The sequence below is a fragment of the Geotrypetes seraphini genome, chromosome 2 (genome assembly GCF_902459505.1).
Source record: "Geotrypetes seraphini chromosome 2, aGeoSer1.1, whole genome shotgun sequence".
Taxonomy (NCBI): Eukaryota; Metazoa; Chordata; class Amphibia; order Gymnophiona; family Dermophiidae; genus Geotrypetes; species Geotrypetes seraphini.
This window is the reverse complement of record NC_047085.1, coordinates 348,754,547-348,768,315: the sequence shown is the minus strand read 5'-3', so window position 1 is coordinate 348,768,315 and position 13,769 is coordinate 348,754,547. Positions and strand designations below refer to the sequence as shown.

Genomic DNA, 13,769 nt, shown 5'->3' with positions numbered 1-13,769 from the left:
TGGTAAGGAGTACGGAAGAACTCTTCCTGAATATGCCCAGGGCTTCGAGTATCGAGCGGAGGTCTGGTCCCATGTTGGCGCGGAGGCGTAATGGGTTCTAATGGCGGCATATCGGTAAGCGAGGCTTGCCGCGTGGGCATCGCCGCCCTCCCCCGTTCGTCCTCGTCGGTTGTCGAGGTCGAACGGTGTGGGGGAGGGGGAGGGGGCGGACCGCCCCTTTGGATCGGTACCGGGAGGTCACCCTGTATGGCAGCGATGAGCCCGGGTCCGATGGTCTGCATGAGCTCAACGAATTGAGCTTCCAGCACGGACCGTAGCGAAGCCGATAGGGAGGGATCCGCACCGAAAGGGGGTCCTCCTGCACGGACATCGCGCTCCTTCGAGGTCGAGTGCTTCTGCTTAGTAGCTTTCGGCACTTTGATGACCATTGGTGGCACTGTGGAAGGAAGAGGTACCTGAACCGAGGAGACCGGGGCAGGCACCGACGTCGAGCTCGTGGATGGTGTCGGGGTGAGCGATGCCGGTTTCACCACACTCGATGCAGGGGTGGTCGATGCCGGTTTCGCCCGAACCGGGGAGGTATCAGATGAAGTGGAGGCTGTGGGATCCTTAGCTGCGTCCATCTTGAACATCGATTCCCACAATAGGCAACGCCGCTTGAATGAGCGTGCCGTAAGGGTAGAGCAAGGCCCGCACGATTTCGGGATGTGGTCAGGGCCCAAACACTGCAAACAGCGCCAGTGAGGGTCCGTGAGTGAAATCGCGCGTTGGCACTTGCTGCACTTTTTAAACCCGGTGATTGGCCGGGACATAGGCCGGAAAATCTCCGCCGCGAGGTCGAAGCCAGTGGGCCTGAGCCACGTGGCCGGCCCGTTCGACCCGCCGGAGGAAATAATCTTCTTTTTTTTTTTTTTTTTTTGAAAAAGAAAAGAACTGTTAACTGTAATTAAAAGAAAACGAAAACGCGGACAAGGAAGGCAAAATTAACTGAATTCAGCTAGCGCATGAAGAAGTTGAACTTCTCAGCTCCGCGGAAAAGAAAGAACTGAGGAGACACGCCCGGATCTCCGGGTAGGAAGGCACCGGCGCATGCGCGGTGCGGGCATCTAGAAACTTTAAGTTTCTACAAGCAACACGTGCTTGTGAGACGTCCGTACCGGGGCTCTGTCTGATGACATCACCCACTAGTGAGAATACCTGCCTGCTTGTCCTGGGATAAGAAATGATTTGTGACCAAAGCAGTGAATTATTTTTTTTGTGTAGCTAGACCATGGACATTTATCGAACAAAACATGCTTAAAACCATAGGCTCGCAATGCGGATTTTACAGAATATAAAACAGGAATGAATTCTTACGTACAAATGAATTCTTACGCATATGTAAAGTTATTTTACAGTTTTATTTTTAATTTTAATGGTTGTTTTATATAGGGTTGTAACCTCGATACTGATATTTCTGGGCAGGAGAGTCGACAAGAAAAGTAAGCGACTGGTCCTCTGCAGTTGCTTCTTTTCGGATCGACAAACCAAATCAGTGTTTCTTCTTCTGCTTAGTTAATCGATCACTTCCTACTTCTGCATGTCATTTCCCCTCATTTGCATGGGTGGATCGGTTCGGATAAGAGATTGATAGGGAAGCTGTTTAGTGAATCAGGTCAGGGTCGGGGAACGATCGCAAAATCAGTAAAACTGCGATCGTCGTTACAGGATCGGTAAGTTTAGTGAATCTAGCCCTAAATTCTCCAGCGCCCACCGCTTTGAATGTCAGCTTTGAAATGCCAAAGCCACAAAAAGGCAGTATACAAGTCCTCTTTTCCTAAAAGCATTGCAATGACTCTCCAGAAATAACACTTTTAAAAACGAGATAAAAGCAGTCAAAACTATTTGTTAAGAGAAGCAAAGCAACAGCTATTTTACTTGACAACAGACAAAATGACACATAGGTTACACCTTTTTCACAAATCTCCTGTATGGAGGAGTAAGCCTGGATTGACCATTAAAAGTAGTATCCTAGGAAGTGCAATAGGTCAAGGCACCAATGTTTAATTCTCAGATGCCAACATAGCTGTCAACAAGCAGTTGTACAGCACAGTTACTTACCTTAACAGGTGTTATCCAGGGACAGCAGGCAGCTATTCTCACATATGGGTGACGTCACCAATGGAGCCTCGATGCGGAAGCCTCGCAAGCAGACTTTCTTGTAGAAACTAGAAGTTTCGAGTCAGCCACACCGCACATGCGTGAGTGCCTTCCCGCCCAGCACAGGGTACGCGTCTCCTCAGTTCAGATAGCTAGCGGAGAAACCAATCAGGGGAGGTGGGTGGGTTGTGAGAATAGCTTGCCTCCTGTCCCTGGATAACACCTGTTACGGTAAGTAACTGTGCTTTATCCCAGGACAAGCAGGCAGCCTATTCTCACATATGGGTGACCTCCAAGCTAACCAGGAAGGGATGGTGGAAGTGTTGGCAACTTAGGAGAATAAATTTTGTAATACTCTCTGGCCAAAATGGCCATCCTGTCTGGAGAAAACATCCAGACAATAGTGAGAAGTGAAAGTATGAACCGAGGACCAAGTAGCAGCCTTGCAAATTTCCTCAATAGGTGTAGATTTGAGGAAAGCTACCAAAGCTGCCATTGCTCTGACCTTATGGGCTGTGACTCGACTCTGTAGGGTAATCCAGCCTGGGCATAGCATATAGAGATACAAGCAGCCATCCAGTTGGAGATGGTACGCTTAGAGATAAGATGTCCTAATTTATTTGGATCGGAGACAAAAAGTTGAGGAGCAGTTCTGTGCGGTTTGGTGCGTTCCAAATAGAAGGCCAAAGCACGTTTACAATCCAGAGTATGAAGAGCTGATTCTCCAGGATGAGAATGAGGCTTTGGAAAAAACACTGGAAGAATAATGGACTGGTTGAGATGAAATTCCGAAACCACTTTAGGTAAGAATTTAGGATGAGTACTGAGAAACACCTTGTCATGATGGAACACAGTGAAATGTGGATCAGCAACTAAAGCTTGCAGCTCACTGACTCTTCGAGCAGACTTGAGGGCAATGAGAAACACCACTGTCCAAGTGAGCTACTTCAGATGAGCCGTAGACATTGGTTCAAATGGAGGCTTCATCAATTGAGTAAGAACAACATTGAGGTCCCAAACCACTGGAGGCGGTTTGAGATGAGGTTTGACATTGAAAAGTCCTTTCATGAATCTGGAAACCACTGGAAGAGCAGAAAGGGGTTTTCCTTCAATAGGCTGATCGAAAGCAGTAATTGGACTGAGATGGACTCAGATTGATGTAGACTGGAGGCCAGAGGTGGATAAGTACAAAAGGTAGTCTAAAACAGAAGATAAGGAGGAAGGTTGAGGCTCCTTATCGTGAAAAAACACGTAGAAAATCTAGTCCATTTTTGGTGATAGCATTGTCTAGTGGTAGACTTCCTAGAAGCCTCTAAAATGTCTCTCACAGATTGAGAAAACTGAAGAGGAGTTATGTTGAGAGGTACCAAGCTGTCAGGTGTAGAGACTGTAGGTTGGGATGAAGCAGAGATCCTTGACTCTGTGCAAGCAGAGATGGAAAAAACTGGTAGAAGGTATGGCTCCCTGCTACTGAGTTCAAGGAGAAGGGAGTACCAAGGTTGTCTCGACCACCGAGGAGCAATCAGAATCAAGGTGGCTTGGACATTCTTCAACTTCACAAGAGTCTTGAGAATGAGAGGGAATGGAGGGAATGCATACAGGAAGAGATTCATCCATTCCAGAAGAAAAGCATCTGCCTCGAGGCGATGAGGAGAATAGATCCTGGAGCAGAACTGAGGCAGTTTGTGGTTGTGGGGAGCTGCAAAGAGATCTAATTGAGGCGTTCCCCACTGTGAAAAAATGGGATGAAGAGGCGAGGAATGTTGTGTCCATTCGTGAGGTGCAGAAGACGATTCAAGTTGTCCATCAAGCAATTTTTCGCCCCTTGGATATAGACAGCTTTGAGAAAGGTGTGGCGGATTGCCCAGTCCCAAACTTTCAGAGCTTCTTGACAAAGGGAGGAAGATCCCGTCCCTCCTTGTTTGTTGACATAATCCATAGCAACTTGGTTGTCCATCCAAATGAGGACTATCTGATCTTGAGAAAGATGTTGAAAAGTCAATTTTGAAAGCCTTGAAAATCGGCCTGAGTTCCAACAGATTGATGTGACACTGATGATCCGTACTGGTCCAGTGGCCCTGAGTACGGAGACCATCAAGATGAGCGCCCCAAGTGTAGGTCAAGGAATCTGTTGTGAGGACCTTCTGATGAGGGGGCGTTTGAAACAGCAATCCTCTGGAGAGATTGGAAGAGAGCATCCACTAGCGGAGAGACTGTCTCAATGAAGGAGTGACTGCAATGTGTCAAAAAAGTGGGTCGCAAACCAGGGTCCACTGAAGATTTCTGAGGTGAAGGCTGGCAAAAGAAGTTATGTGTACTGTAGAGGCCATGTGACCTAGTAGTACCATCATGTGTCTCGCCGAGATTGAAGAGCGGGAAGACACTGCATGACAAAGTTGAAGGAGAGCTTCCAGAAGTTGTTGCGGAAGGAAAGCTCTGAATTGAATAGTGTCAAGAACAGCTCCGATGAACTGTAGATGCTGAGAGGGCTGAAGCTGGGATTTAGGAAAGTTGATTTAGAATCCCAAACTCTATAGGAACCATGTAGTCCGATGGGTCAGTATAATAACCTCTTGAGATGTTGAATCTTTGATGAGCCAGTCGTCTAGGTAGGGAAACACCTGGAGACTATGGTTCCTTAGAGCTGCTGCTACCTCCACCAGGCACCTGGTGAATACTCTGGGAAATTGATCCAGGCCAAAGGGTAGCACTCTGTATTGATAATGCAGATACCCCACTCGAAATCTGAAATACTGACGGGAAGTCGGATGGCAGAGGATGCGAGTAGAAACCTCCTTGAGATATAGAGAACTTAACCAATCATTCTGCTCTATATTTAAAATGAGTCGCAGATCGCCTGTCTTCTTCGGAACTAGAAAGTAACAGGAGTAAAAAACCCCTGCTCTGCTGTTCCAGGGGAACTTCCTCGATGGCACGGAGATGAAGCAGAGCTTGAAGTTCCTGAAGAAGGAAGTTGTTATGCTCTGTTAGACAGTCATAAAAGCTGCAAAGCCTTAGGTGCAGCAGAAGGCTGAGGTTTCTGTTGCTTCTGTTGCTGCGGTTCCTTGGAAGGGGCTTGAGTGTAAGAAACTGCTTAGGAGCAGAACGGCTCTGGAAAACCGTAGTAGGGCGTGAAGGTTTTGTAGGAGCTGACTTTGCCTTGACAATGGAAGCAACATATTTTTCATGATCTGACAACTTCTTAGTTGCAGCCTCTATGGATTCATCAAAGCGCCATTGCCCTGACAAGGAATGTTAGCCAAACAGTCCTGAAGATTAGGATCCATGGCAATGGTGCAAAGTAAGGCCAAGCAGCGCAGTGCTACAGAAAAAACAGTGGCCCTAGCCGACAGTTCAAAGGCATCATAAGATAACTGGAGAAGATGCAATCCAAGTTGTGACAGAGTAGTAGTGATCTTAGAACTCAAAATGTCTGAGTAAATCCAGGTTCTTCAGAAAACCTGGAAGAAGATCAATAAGGAACCTGATATAGATGGCGGCCAAACTTGTATATAGTCTTATCCTCCTTTCCAGAAGGAACAGTAGCATAGACCTTGGAATGATGGGTTCCTTACAAAAAGGACTCCAGAAGGAGGGATTGGGGAGATAATTGTGAATTCTCAAACCCGTTGCAGTGTAGAGATCTGTATCTCGAGGCCAATTTGCCTGGAAGAGCAGGTACAGCATAAGGAGACTCCAGACAATGTCTGAAAGCTTGAGATAAAAGTTTCTTAAGAGGAAGCTTAAGTGACTCTGCAGGAGGTTGAGGGATATGCATGACCTCGAAATACTCCTTAGAGAATTTAGAACCAGCATCGAACTGAATTCCAGATCATCAGCTGATCCGCCAAGGCCTTGCCTTGAGAAGGGCTCAATGACCTCGAGGTGCCTCGAGCAGAGAACCAAGGTGAAGCCTCTCTGGAGAAATGACAATCCAAAGAATATGGAGACTTGGAGGCGGTAATGAAAATAGCCGACTCCTCAGGGTCCGGAAGCGGTGATCTGGAGCAAGGAGTTGGGGCCTCGAAGAACTGGAAGGTCTAGAATGAGGCCCAGATGAAGAAAGCTGTTCTTTAGAAGATCTGCGCCTCGATGGATGTCTCGATGAAGGCCTCGATCGGCAACGAGAGTGGTGCTTGGAAGCAGGTCTCGAAGATCGAGGAAACTTCGGCCTATGTATGGAAACAGGCAACGCTCCTGGTGAATGGATAGGGCTCGAAGGTGTAGATCGAAACTCGGTGGTTTGGATCGAGAAATCTCGAAGCACTCCCAAAGACTCTGTTCCTTGTATGGAATGTGCGGATTCCTGTTGAGACACTCACAAAGAATCTACTCCTTATATAGTGTGAAGGTTCCAATCAAAACACTTGCAAAGAATCTACTCCTTGCATCAAGTGTGTAGTAGCCAGACCAGACACTCACAAAGACTCTGTTCCTTGCATAGAGTTTGAAGCTTCAGCTCGAGGCACAAACAGGGACTTGACCTCGCGGGAGACTGATTGCCCAGGCTGGATTACAGGAGGCATTGTCGAGGCAGAACCATATTTGCTCAATAAATGAACAAATTGCTGCTCCAACATGGTCTGGAGAGAAGCCTGCAAAGGTAGGTCCGCGTCTGAAACCGGACCACTTGTTGAGGCTAAAGGCTCAAAGGTGGCAGTGGTGAGGACCAGCACAGGAACCTTCTGCTGAGGTATCTGACCTGAAGGGAGCTCAGGGGAAGATAAAGCAGGTGTACTTGAGGAGAAAGACAAACCAAACGAGGACGGTCTGATGAGGCTCGAGGTCGGTGAAAGCAGGAGGACCCTCGCTGGAAGGCGGGACCGAGGTAGCACTTGAGGTTGAGGGTGTCACCAAGGAGTTCATGCTGAAGAATTTCTCCAAGAAAACTTGATGACATTTAAGGGCTCGAGGTTGAAGAGTAGCCCAGTGGTCGCACGACTTTGGATTATAGGCAGGCCCTATTTGTGAGAGAAATCGCATGCTGGCAGTGGCTACATTTCTTGAAGCCCGTGACCGGCCGAGACATAGAAGGGAAGAGAGCCGCTGTGAAGTTGAAGCCCGCAGGCTGCAGTCACGTGGCCTGCGGTTGCGCGGCCTGGCCCACCAGTCAGTCACTGAAGAAAAAATTAAAATAAGTCTTTTTTTTTTAACTGTAAAGAAAGAAAGTAACACAGCGATTCGTGAAGAAAATAAACACAAACCGCGGTGAGAGAAGGCACGAAGAAACAAAGTTAAACACAGAGAGTCAAAGACTCAAGGCCCAGCAAACAAGAAGATGCAGATCTTCGGGCACCGGCACGTCCTGTGCGTTGGTGCCGGTGCCAGATGGGGGTAAGCAGTGTGTTCGGGTGGGTGCTGGGGGATGCCAGATCGCGGCGGGTGGGGTGCGACGCAAGCGGTGTGGATGCCGGATCGTGGGGGGGGGAGGGTGCCGGATCGCGGGGGGGCGCTGCTTGCAAATCGAGGCAAGCTCGGTTTCCGAGGCGCCGATTTTGCGAATGTTTTGCTCGTCTTGCAAAACACTCGCAAACCAGTGCACTCGTACACCGAGGTACCACTGTATATTAGTACAGAGAGAGATAAAAATATCCTCAATACTAAAGACTTTACTTATTATGCAGTACAATTCATATTCCAGCTAAGCAGTAAGCAAAGTCACACCTCCTGTGTGATTGTCCACAATATATCAACTCTCTATCCAAAGCTGGATAAAACCCTGATGCTACATTACTTCGATGCTTGGATGGGAAAAAAATTATGATATGAAAATACAGGTAAAAATACTTTGATATCTATGTTTTTCTGTAATGCTAAAATTAAATCCATTTATATTGCACATCTACCTCTAACCAATGTTATGAACATGTGTTCATTTCTGCTTTGTGTTCACTTAAATTAAGTAATAACAATACCACCTACCCGAATGATGAATCTAATTGCAGCACACCCAGATGTCGCCATGACCTTGGCGCTATTGGGGACCAGGTTAAACAGAGTAGGCACAATTGATTCAGCCCCATGGTCAAACTTATTTCCCAAAACTGTTGAGAGATGGCTGTAGAGAAGAAAAATATGGTTGAAATGCATACTTCATATCCAAAAATTGACCAACCATTTAGTATATGTATGTTATGTTTAATGATCTCCGATACATATATCCAGGACAAAAATTTATATATATTTTCATCATCATCACTATTACCATTAAAAAATATTTTATTATTACAAATAGACATATAATGGAAAAACATACTAACAGGTATCAAGCATAAACAAGTATATTGAACATATGTTGCCAATATGTTGGAGGGAGGGCAAACCCTCACATTCTCCTCCCAAATCTCCACCCCCCCCCCACACCCAAAAACTATTGTGGTTGCTGTGGTAAGCTAGCTACTATAAAATTAACAATTATGAATTAATTTTCCTACTATGAAATAAGGAGTTAATGAAGTCTTAAAAGGTTCCCAGATAGACATAAAAACACAACCCTCGAGTAAGTCCACAAACTCAAGTCTTAGTCTCTCCGCTCCAAAAGAGCATGTAAGATCATGTGTGATCTCCAATGTGACAAGGTAGGCAATCTCAATTCCAGATAGTGCTGCAAGATGGCTTCTTTCCATTATTACTGCTCTGCATGTGAAGCTTTTAAGTCCTTAGGTGTAGGTACTGCACAATGATAAACTTCAAACATTATAGTAGCTAGAAACCATTTAGAATTCCATATATGATGGCAAACAGCACATCAAAATCTCAAGATCAAAGGATAGAAGAGAACACGTGGTCCAATGCTGCCTTAGGTTGAGAGCATTTTGAACGAACAGTCATAAGACCGAAAACACACTTTGTATGCTCAAGAAAAATATCTAATTTAATAAAACGGTAAGCCGCGCATGCGCACTTCCCAAGCGTGAGTCCGTTTTCCGTGAGCTGTAGCTAGGAAGTGGGCATGCGCGACTCACCCCCTGCCCTCTCCGTCGCCTCCCGCCTCCAGCGGCGTGACAGTTTTCAAAGAGGCGCGGGATTGTTTCAACGCGGAACCACCAGCCGTTAAAGCTCCTGGCGCTGACTCCCGACGTTGGAGGAGAGGCAAGGTAGAAGAAGATTTCCGCTGCCGGCACCCGAGTCCTTTGCCGCCCCCCCCCCCTTCCCTTACCGCGGCCCCGACTGGCGATTTAAGCAGCGTCTCCAGCAGTCTTCACACGCTGCTTCGGGCCCTTCTATTGCCCTGATTTGCTCCGGACGTGCCAGAGTAAATCAGGCCAGTAGAAGGACCCGAAGCAGCGTGTGAAGACTGCTGGACACGCTGCTTTAATCGCCATGTGTAGTCGGACCCACGGGAAGGGAAGGGAGGGGGGGCGGCAAAGGACTCGGGCCCGCGTTTGTAGTCGCGACTGTGGGAAGGGAAAGAGGGTAGAGGAAACAATAATGCTGCTGCACAGGGAACTAGTGTGGGGGGAGGGAAATGGAAGGGGGAGGGAATGCTGCTTTGGACAGACAGACAGAGGGAGGAAGGGAGACAGAAAGACACAGGTGCAGGGAGATATACAGAAAGACAAACAGACACAGGGGGCCAGGGACAGAGACAGACAGAAAGAAAGACAGCGGGAGTCACGTCAAGAGGGGTGCGGGATGCCGCAGAGGGAACTTTTCTAATGGGTGCAACTGGGCGGCTGTCGGGAACCTCTGATCAGGGGCAGAGCAAGGTAACTGTATCATAGGGATAAGAAGGAGGATGGGGGGAGAAAAAGGAAGGGACGTCTACTGCTGGACAGGGGGAGAAGGAAAGAGGTGCTGATGGACAGGGGGTGGGTGAAGAAAAAGGAACAGAGGCCTAATGTTGGACAGGGGGAGAAGGAAGGTGCTGCTGGACAGGGGGGAGGTAAAATAAAGGAAGAAGGGCTGCTGCTGCATAAGGAGACCTGTGAAGGGGTGGTGGTGGACACAGGGGAGGTAAAAGGAAGGGAGAATGGACAGGGGGAGCAGGCAAGGGGTGATGATGGACAGCCAAGGAAAAAGAAAGACAGAAAGAAAGAAAGCGGCTAAGGAGAGAGAGAGAAAAAAAAGAAATAAAGAGAGACACACACATATATTCTAGCACTCGTTAATGTAACGGGCTATAAGACTAGTATTGTATAACAAAGCAACATTTTATAAAGCATTTACCACAAACCCAGACTACCTGCAATTTTATGATGTGAATATAGACATCTCCTTACTTGCTTTCCTGTAAGATGCAAGGAAAGGTCCACATTCCATTTTTGCGATACAATAGCATAATTAACTTCTTTCAAATTCTCTTGCAGGTACTTATGATGAAATTGCAAGGGTACTACTAATAGAGCATCTAAACTAAAAGCTTCCAACAGCAACTCCTGTGAGTCTGCACAAAGGCATGTGGATGGTATTTGAGAGAGATAAAGTATCAAATTGTAGGTTGAATATTCTGACTTCTCAGCATGTATGCCTCCTTCAGGTCAGAGAGGACTTAGGCTTTCCCTTTTCTGTCATCTGAAAGAGATACACAGTACCCTTCTCCATCCAATATGCAAAAGCTGGATTATCAGAACCTGGAGTAAAGCACAGTTACTTACCGTAACCAGGGACAGCAGGCAGATATTCTTGACTGATGGGTGACGGCACCGACGGAGCCCCGGTACGGACAATTTTAGAGTGATTGCACTCTAAGAACTTAGAAAGTTCTGGTAGGCCGCACCGCGCACGCGCGAGTGCCTTCCCGCCCGACAGAGGCGCGCGGTCCCCAGTTTCTTAGTTTCCGCGGAGCTAAGAAGACGCGTCTCTCTCAACGGCTGTTGTGAGAGGATTTTTTGTAAACTTCCCGCTCGCGAAAACTTTTTGAGGAAATCTTATTTCCTTTCCTTTTTTCTTTATTTTCTTTCTTTAAAAAAAAAAAAAAATAACATTTTGTTTTTTTGCCTGTTTTTCGGTTTTGCCCCGGCGGGGCCTTTAGCCACCATCGAGGCCTCGGCCTTCGATTTGGCTGAAGCCGTTTTTACATTCATGCCCCCCCAACCCGGCTTCAAAAAGTGCCAGCGGTGTGCACGACCAATTTCACTAACTGATCCTCATAATTGGTGTCTCCAGTGTCTTGGTCCCGACCATCGAGCGTCAACCTGCACCCGCTGTGCTACTTTAAAAAAGAGAACTCTTAAAAATCGAGAGATTCAACAAAAATTATTGTTTGGTGCCGAAATGTCTGATTCGACACCAGCACCGACATCGGCACCGGCGCAGTCGGCACCCACCTCATCGACACCACGCGATACCGCGGCGGTGTCGACTCCAGGTAAGCCTGCTAAGAAGCCTTCCCCGTTGGAGCGTCCTCCGGTCTCGATGGCAGCGAGTCCAATCCTGCCGACCTCGAGGCGCCCACGGAAGCGCTCCGCTCCAATAGAGGTGAGCCCCTCGACATCGGGATCCTCATCCTCGGAGCGTAGAGCGGCACTGCAGGTACCATTAAAGAAAAAGACGGTACCGGTGCCTTGGCTCATGAAAAGCTGCTATCGCACTAAGATGGACTCTGATTGACGTGGACTTGAGGCCAGAGTTTGACAAAGAAAGGAGATAATCCAACAAGGTCTCCACTGCAAGGGAAGTGGGATCATAATGATGACGAAGACACCATGAAGAAAACCGTGTCCACTTTTGATGGTAACATTGAAGAGTGGCCGGTTTCCTGGAGGCATCCAGAATTGAACGAACAGGCTGAGACAAGAGTGTATCATGAGAAGTCAGCCCGAGAGATACCAAGCTGTCAGGTGCAGAGACTGTAGGTTGGGATGTAGAAGGGTCTCCTGATGCTGAGTAAGCAGAGAAGGATACAGAGGCAGAAGAAAAGGTTCCCTGGAACTGAGCTGAAGTAGAAGGGAGAACCAATGTTGCCTGGGCCACCTCGGAGCAATCAGAATCATGGTTGCTTGATCCCTCTTGAGTTTGAATAGGGTTCTCAACATGAGAGGCAGAGGAGGGAAAGCGTACAGGAACAGATTGGACCAATCGAGGAGAAAAGCATCCGCTGCCAGACGGTGAGGAGAGTAGAGTCTGGAGCAGAATAGGGGCAGCTGATGATTGTGAGGAGCTGCAAAGAGGTCTATCTGAGGAGTGCCCCACTGAGCGAAGATGGATTGTAGAGTTACAGGATCGATTGTCCATTCGTGAGGCTGGAGAATTCTGCTGAGCTTGTCCGCTAAGGAATTCTCCTCTCCCTGAATGTAAATAGCTTTCAGGAATAGATGGTGACTTATGGCCCAAGTCCAGATCTTCTGGGCTTCCTGGCATAAAAGGCGAGAGCCCGTCCCACCCTGCTTGTTGATGTAGTACATCGCAACTTGATTGTCTGTGCACAACAGGACAACTTGAGGAAAGAGAAGATGCTGGAAGGCCTTGAGGGCATAAAACATCGCTCTGAGTTCCAGGAAATTGATGTGACGCTTCTTTTCCTGGGCAGTCCAAAGTCCTTGAGTTTGGAACTCGTTCAAATGAGCTCCCCATGCATAAGGAGATGCATCGGTGGTGATGACGAGTTGATGAGGAGGTTGATGGAACAGAAGACCTCTGGATAGATTTGAGGATACCAACCACCATTGTAGAGACTGACGAAGAGATGATGTCACAGATATGTGACGTGAGCAAGGATCCGTCGCTTGGGACCACTGGGTAGCTAGTGTCCATTGAGGAGTGCGCAGATGAAGACGTGCAAGGGGTGTGACATGAACTGTGGAGGCCATGTGACCCAAGAGAATCATCATTTGCTTTGCTGTGATGGAACGCTGTGGAAGCACCTGCTGACATAGAGATTGAAGCGTTTGAAGACGGTTGGACGGCAGGAACGCTCTCATGAGGATTGTATCCAAGACAGCTCCTATGAATTGAAGTCTCTGAGTGGGGATGAGATGAGATTTGGGTAGATTGATCTCGAACCCCAAAAGTTGAAGAAACCTGATGGTTTGGTTGGTGGCCAGGAGAACAGTCTGAGATGTATTGGCCTTGATTAACCAGTCGTCCAGGTAAGGAAAGACCTGAAGGTGGTGAGAGCGTAGAAAGGCAGCCACCACAATCAGACATTTGGTGAATACTCTCGGAGAGGAGGCAAGACCGAAGGGTAGCACCTTGTATTGGTAATGACAATGATTGATCATGAAGCGTAAGTATTGTCTGGAGGCCAGATTGACCGGTATATGAGTGTATGCTTCTTTGAGATTGAGAGAACATAGCCAGTCGCCTTGATTTAGAAGAGGATAAAGAGTGGCCAGAGAAAGCATTTTGAACTTTTCTTTGACCAAACATTTGTTGAGATCGCGGAGATCTAGAATGGGTCTGAGATCTCCTGTTTTTTTGGGGACTAAAAAATAACGGGAGTAGAATCCCTGCCCCTTTTGATCTAGAGGAACCTCCTCTATGGCGTTCAGAAGGAGGAGGGATTGAACCTCTTGGAGAAGAAGGAAAGACTGAGTGTGCGAAGCAGACTCTTTTGGTTGACTTGGAGGAGGTAGAGTCTGAAAGTTGAGAGAGTAGCCGTGGTGGATGATGTTCAGAACCCACTGATCTGACGTGATAAGTTCCCAACGGCTTATGAAATAAGAAAGGCGTCCTCCTATAGGCTGTGG

At 47.5% G+C, this 13,769-nt stretch overlaps 1 protein-coding gene across 16 annotated transcripts in view; it reads right to left on the bottom strand.

Moving 5' to 3' along the window:
* Window positions 1–13,769, bottom strand: part of CLASP2 (cytoplasmic linker associated protein 2) — a 650,335-nt gene that overhangs the window by 402,063 nt on the left and 234,503 nt on the right. For all 16 annotated transcript variants that reach the window (XM_033930348.1, XM_033930349.1, XM_033930352.1 and 13 more), the window contains one exon: window positions 8,062–8,197. In XM_033930348.1, coding sequence (XP_033786239.1) covers window positions 8,062–8,197 — 136 coding nt within the window. The remainder of the gene's footprint in view (window positions 1–8,061; window positions 8,198–13,769) is intronic.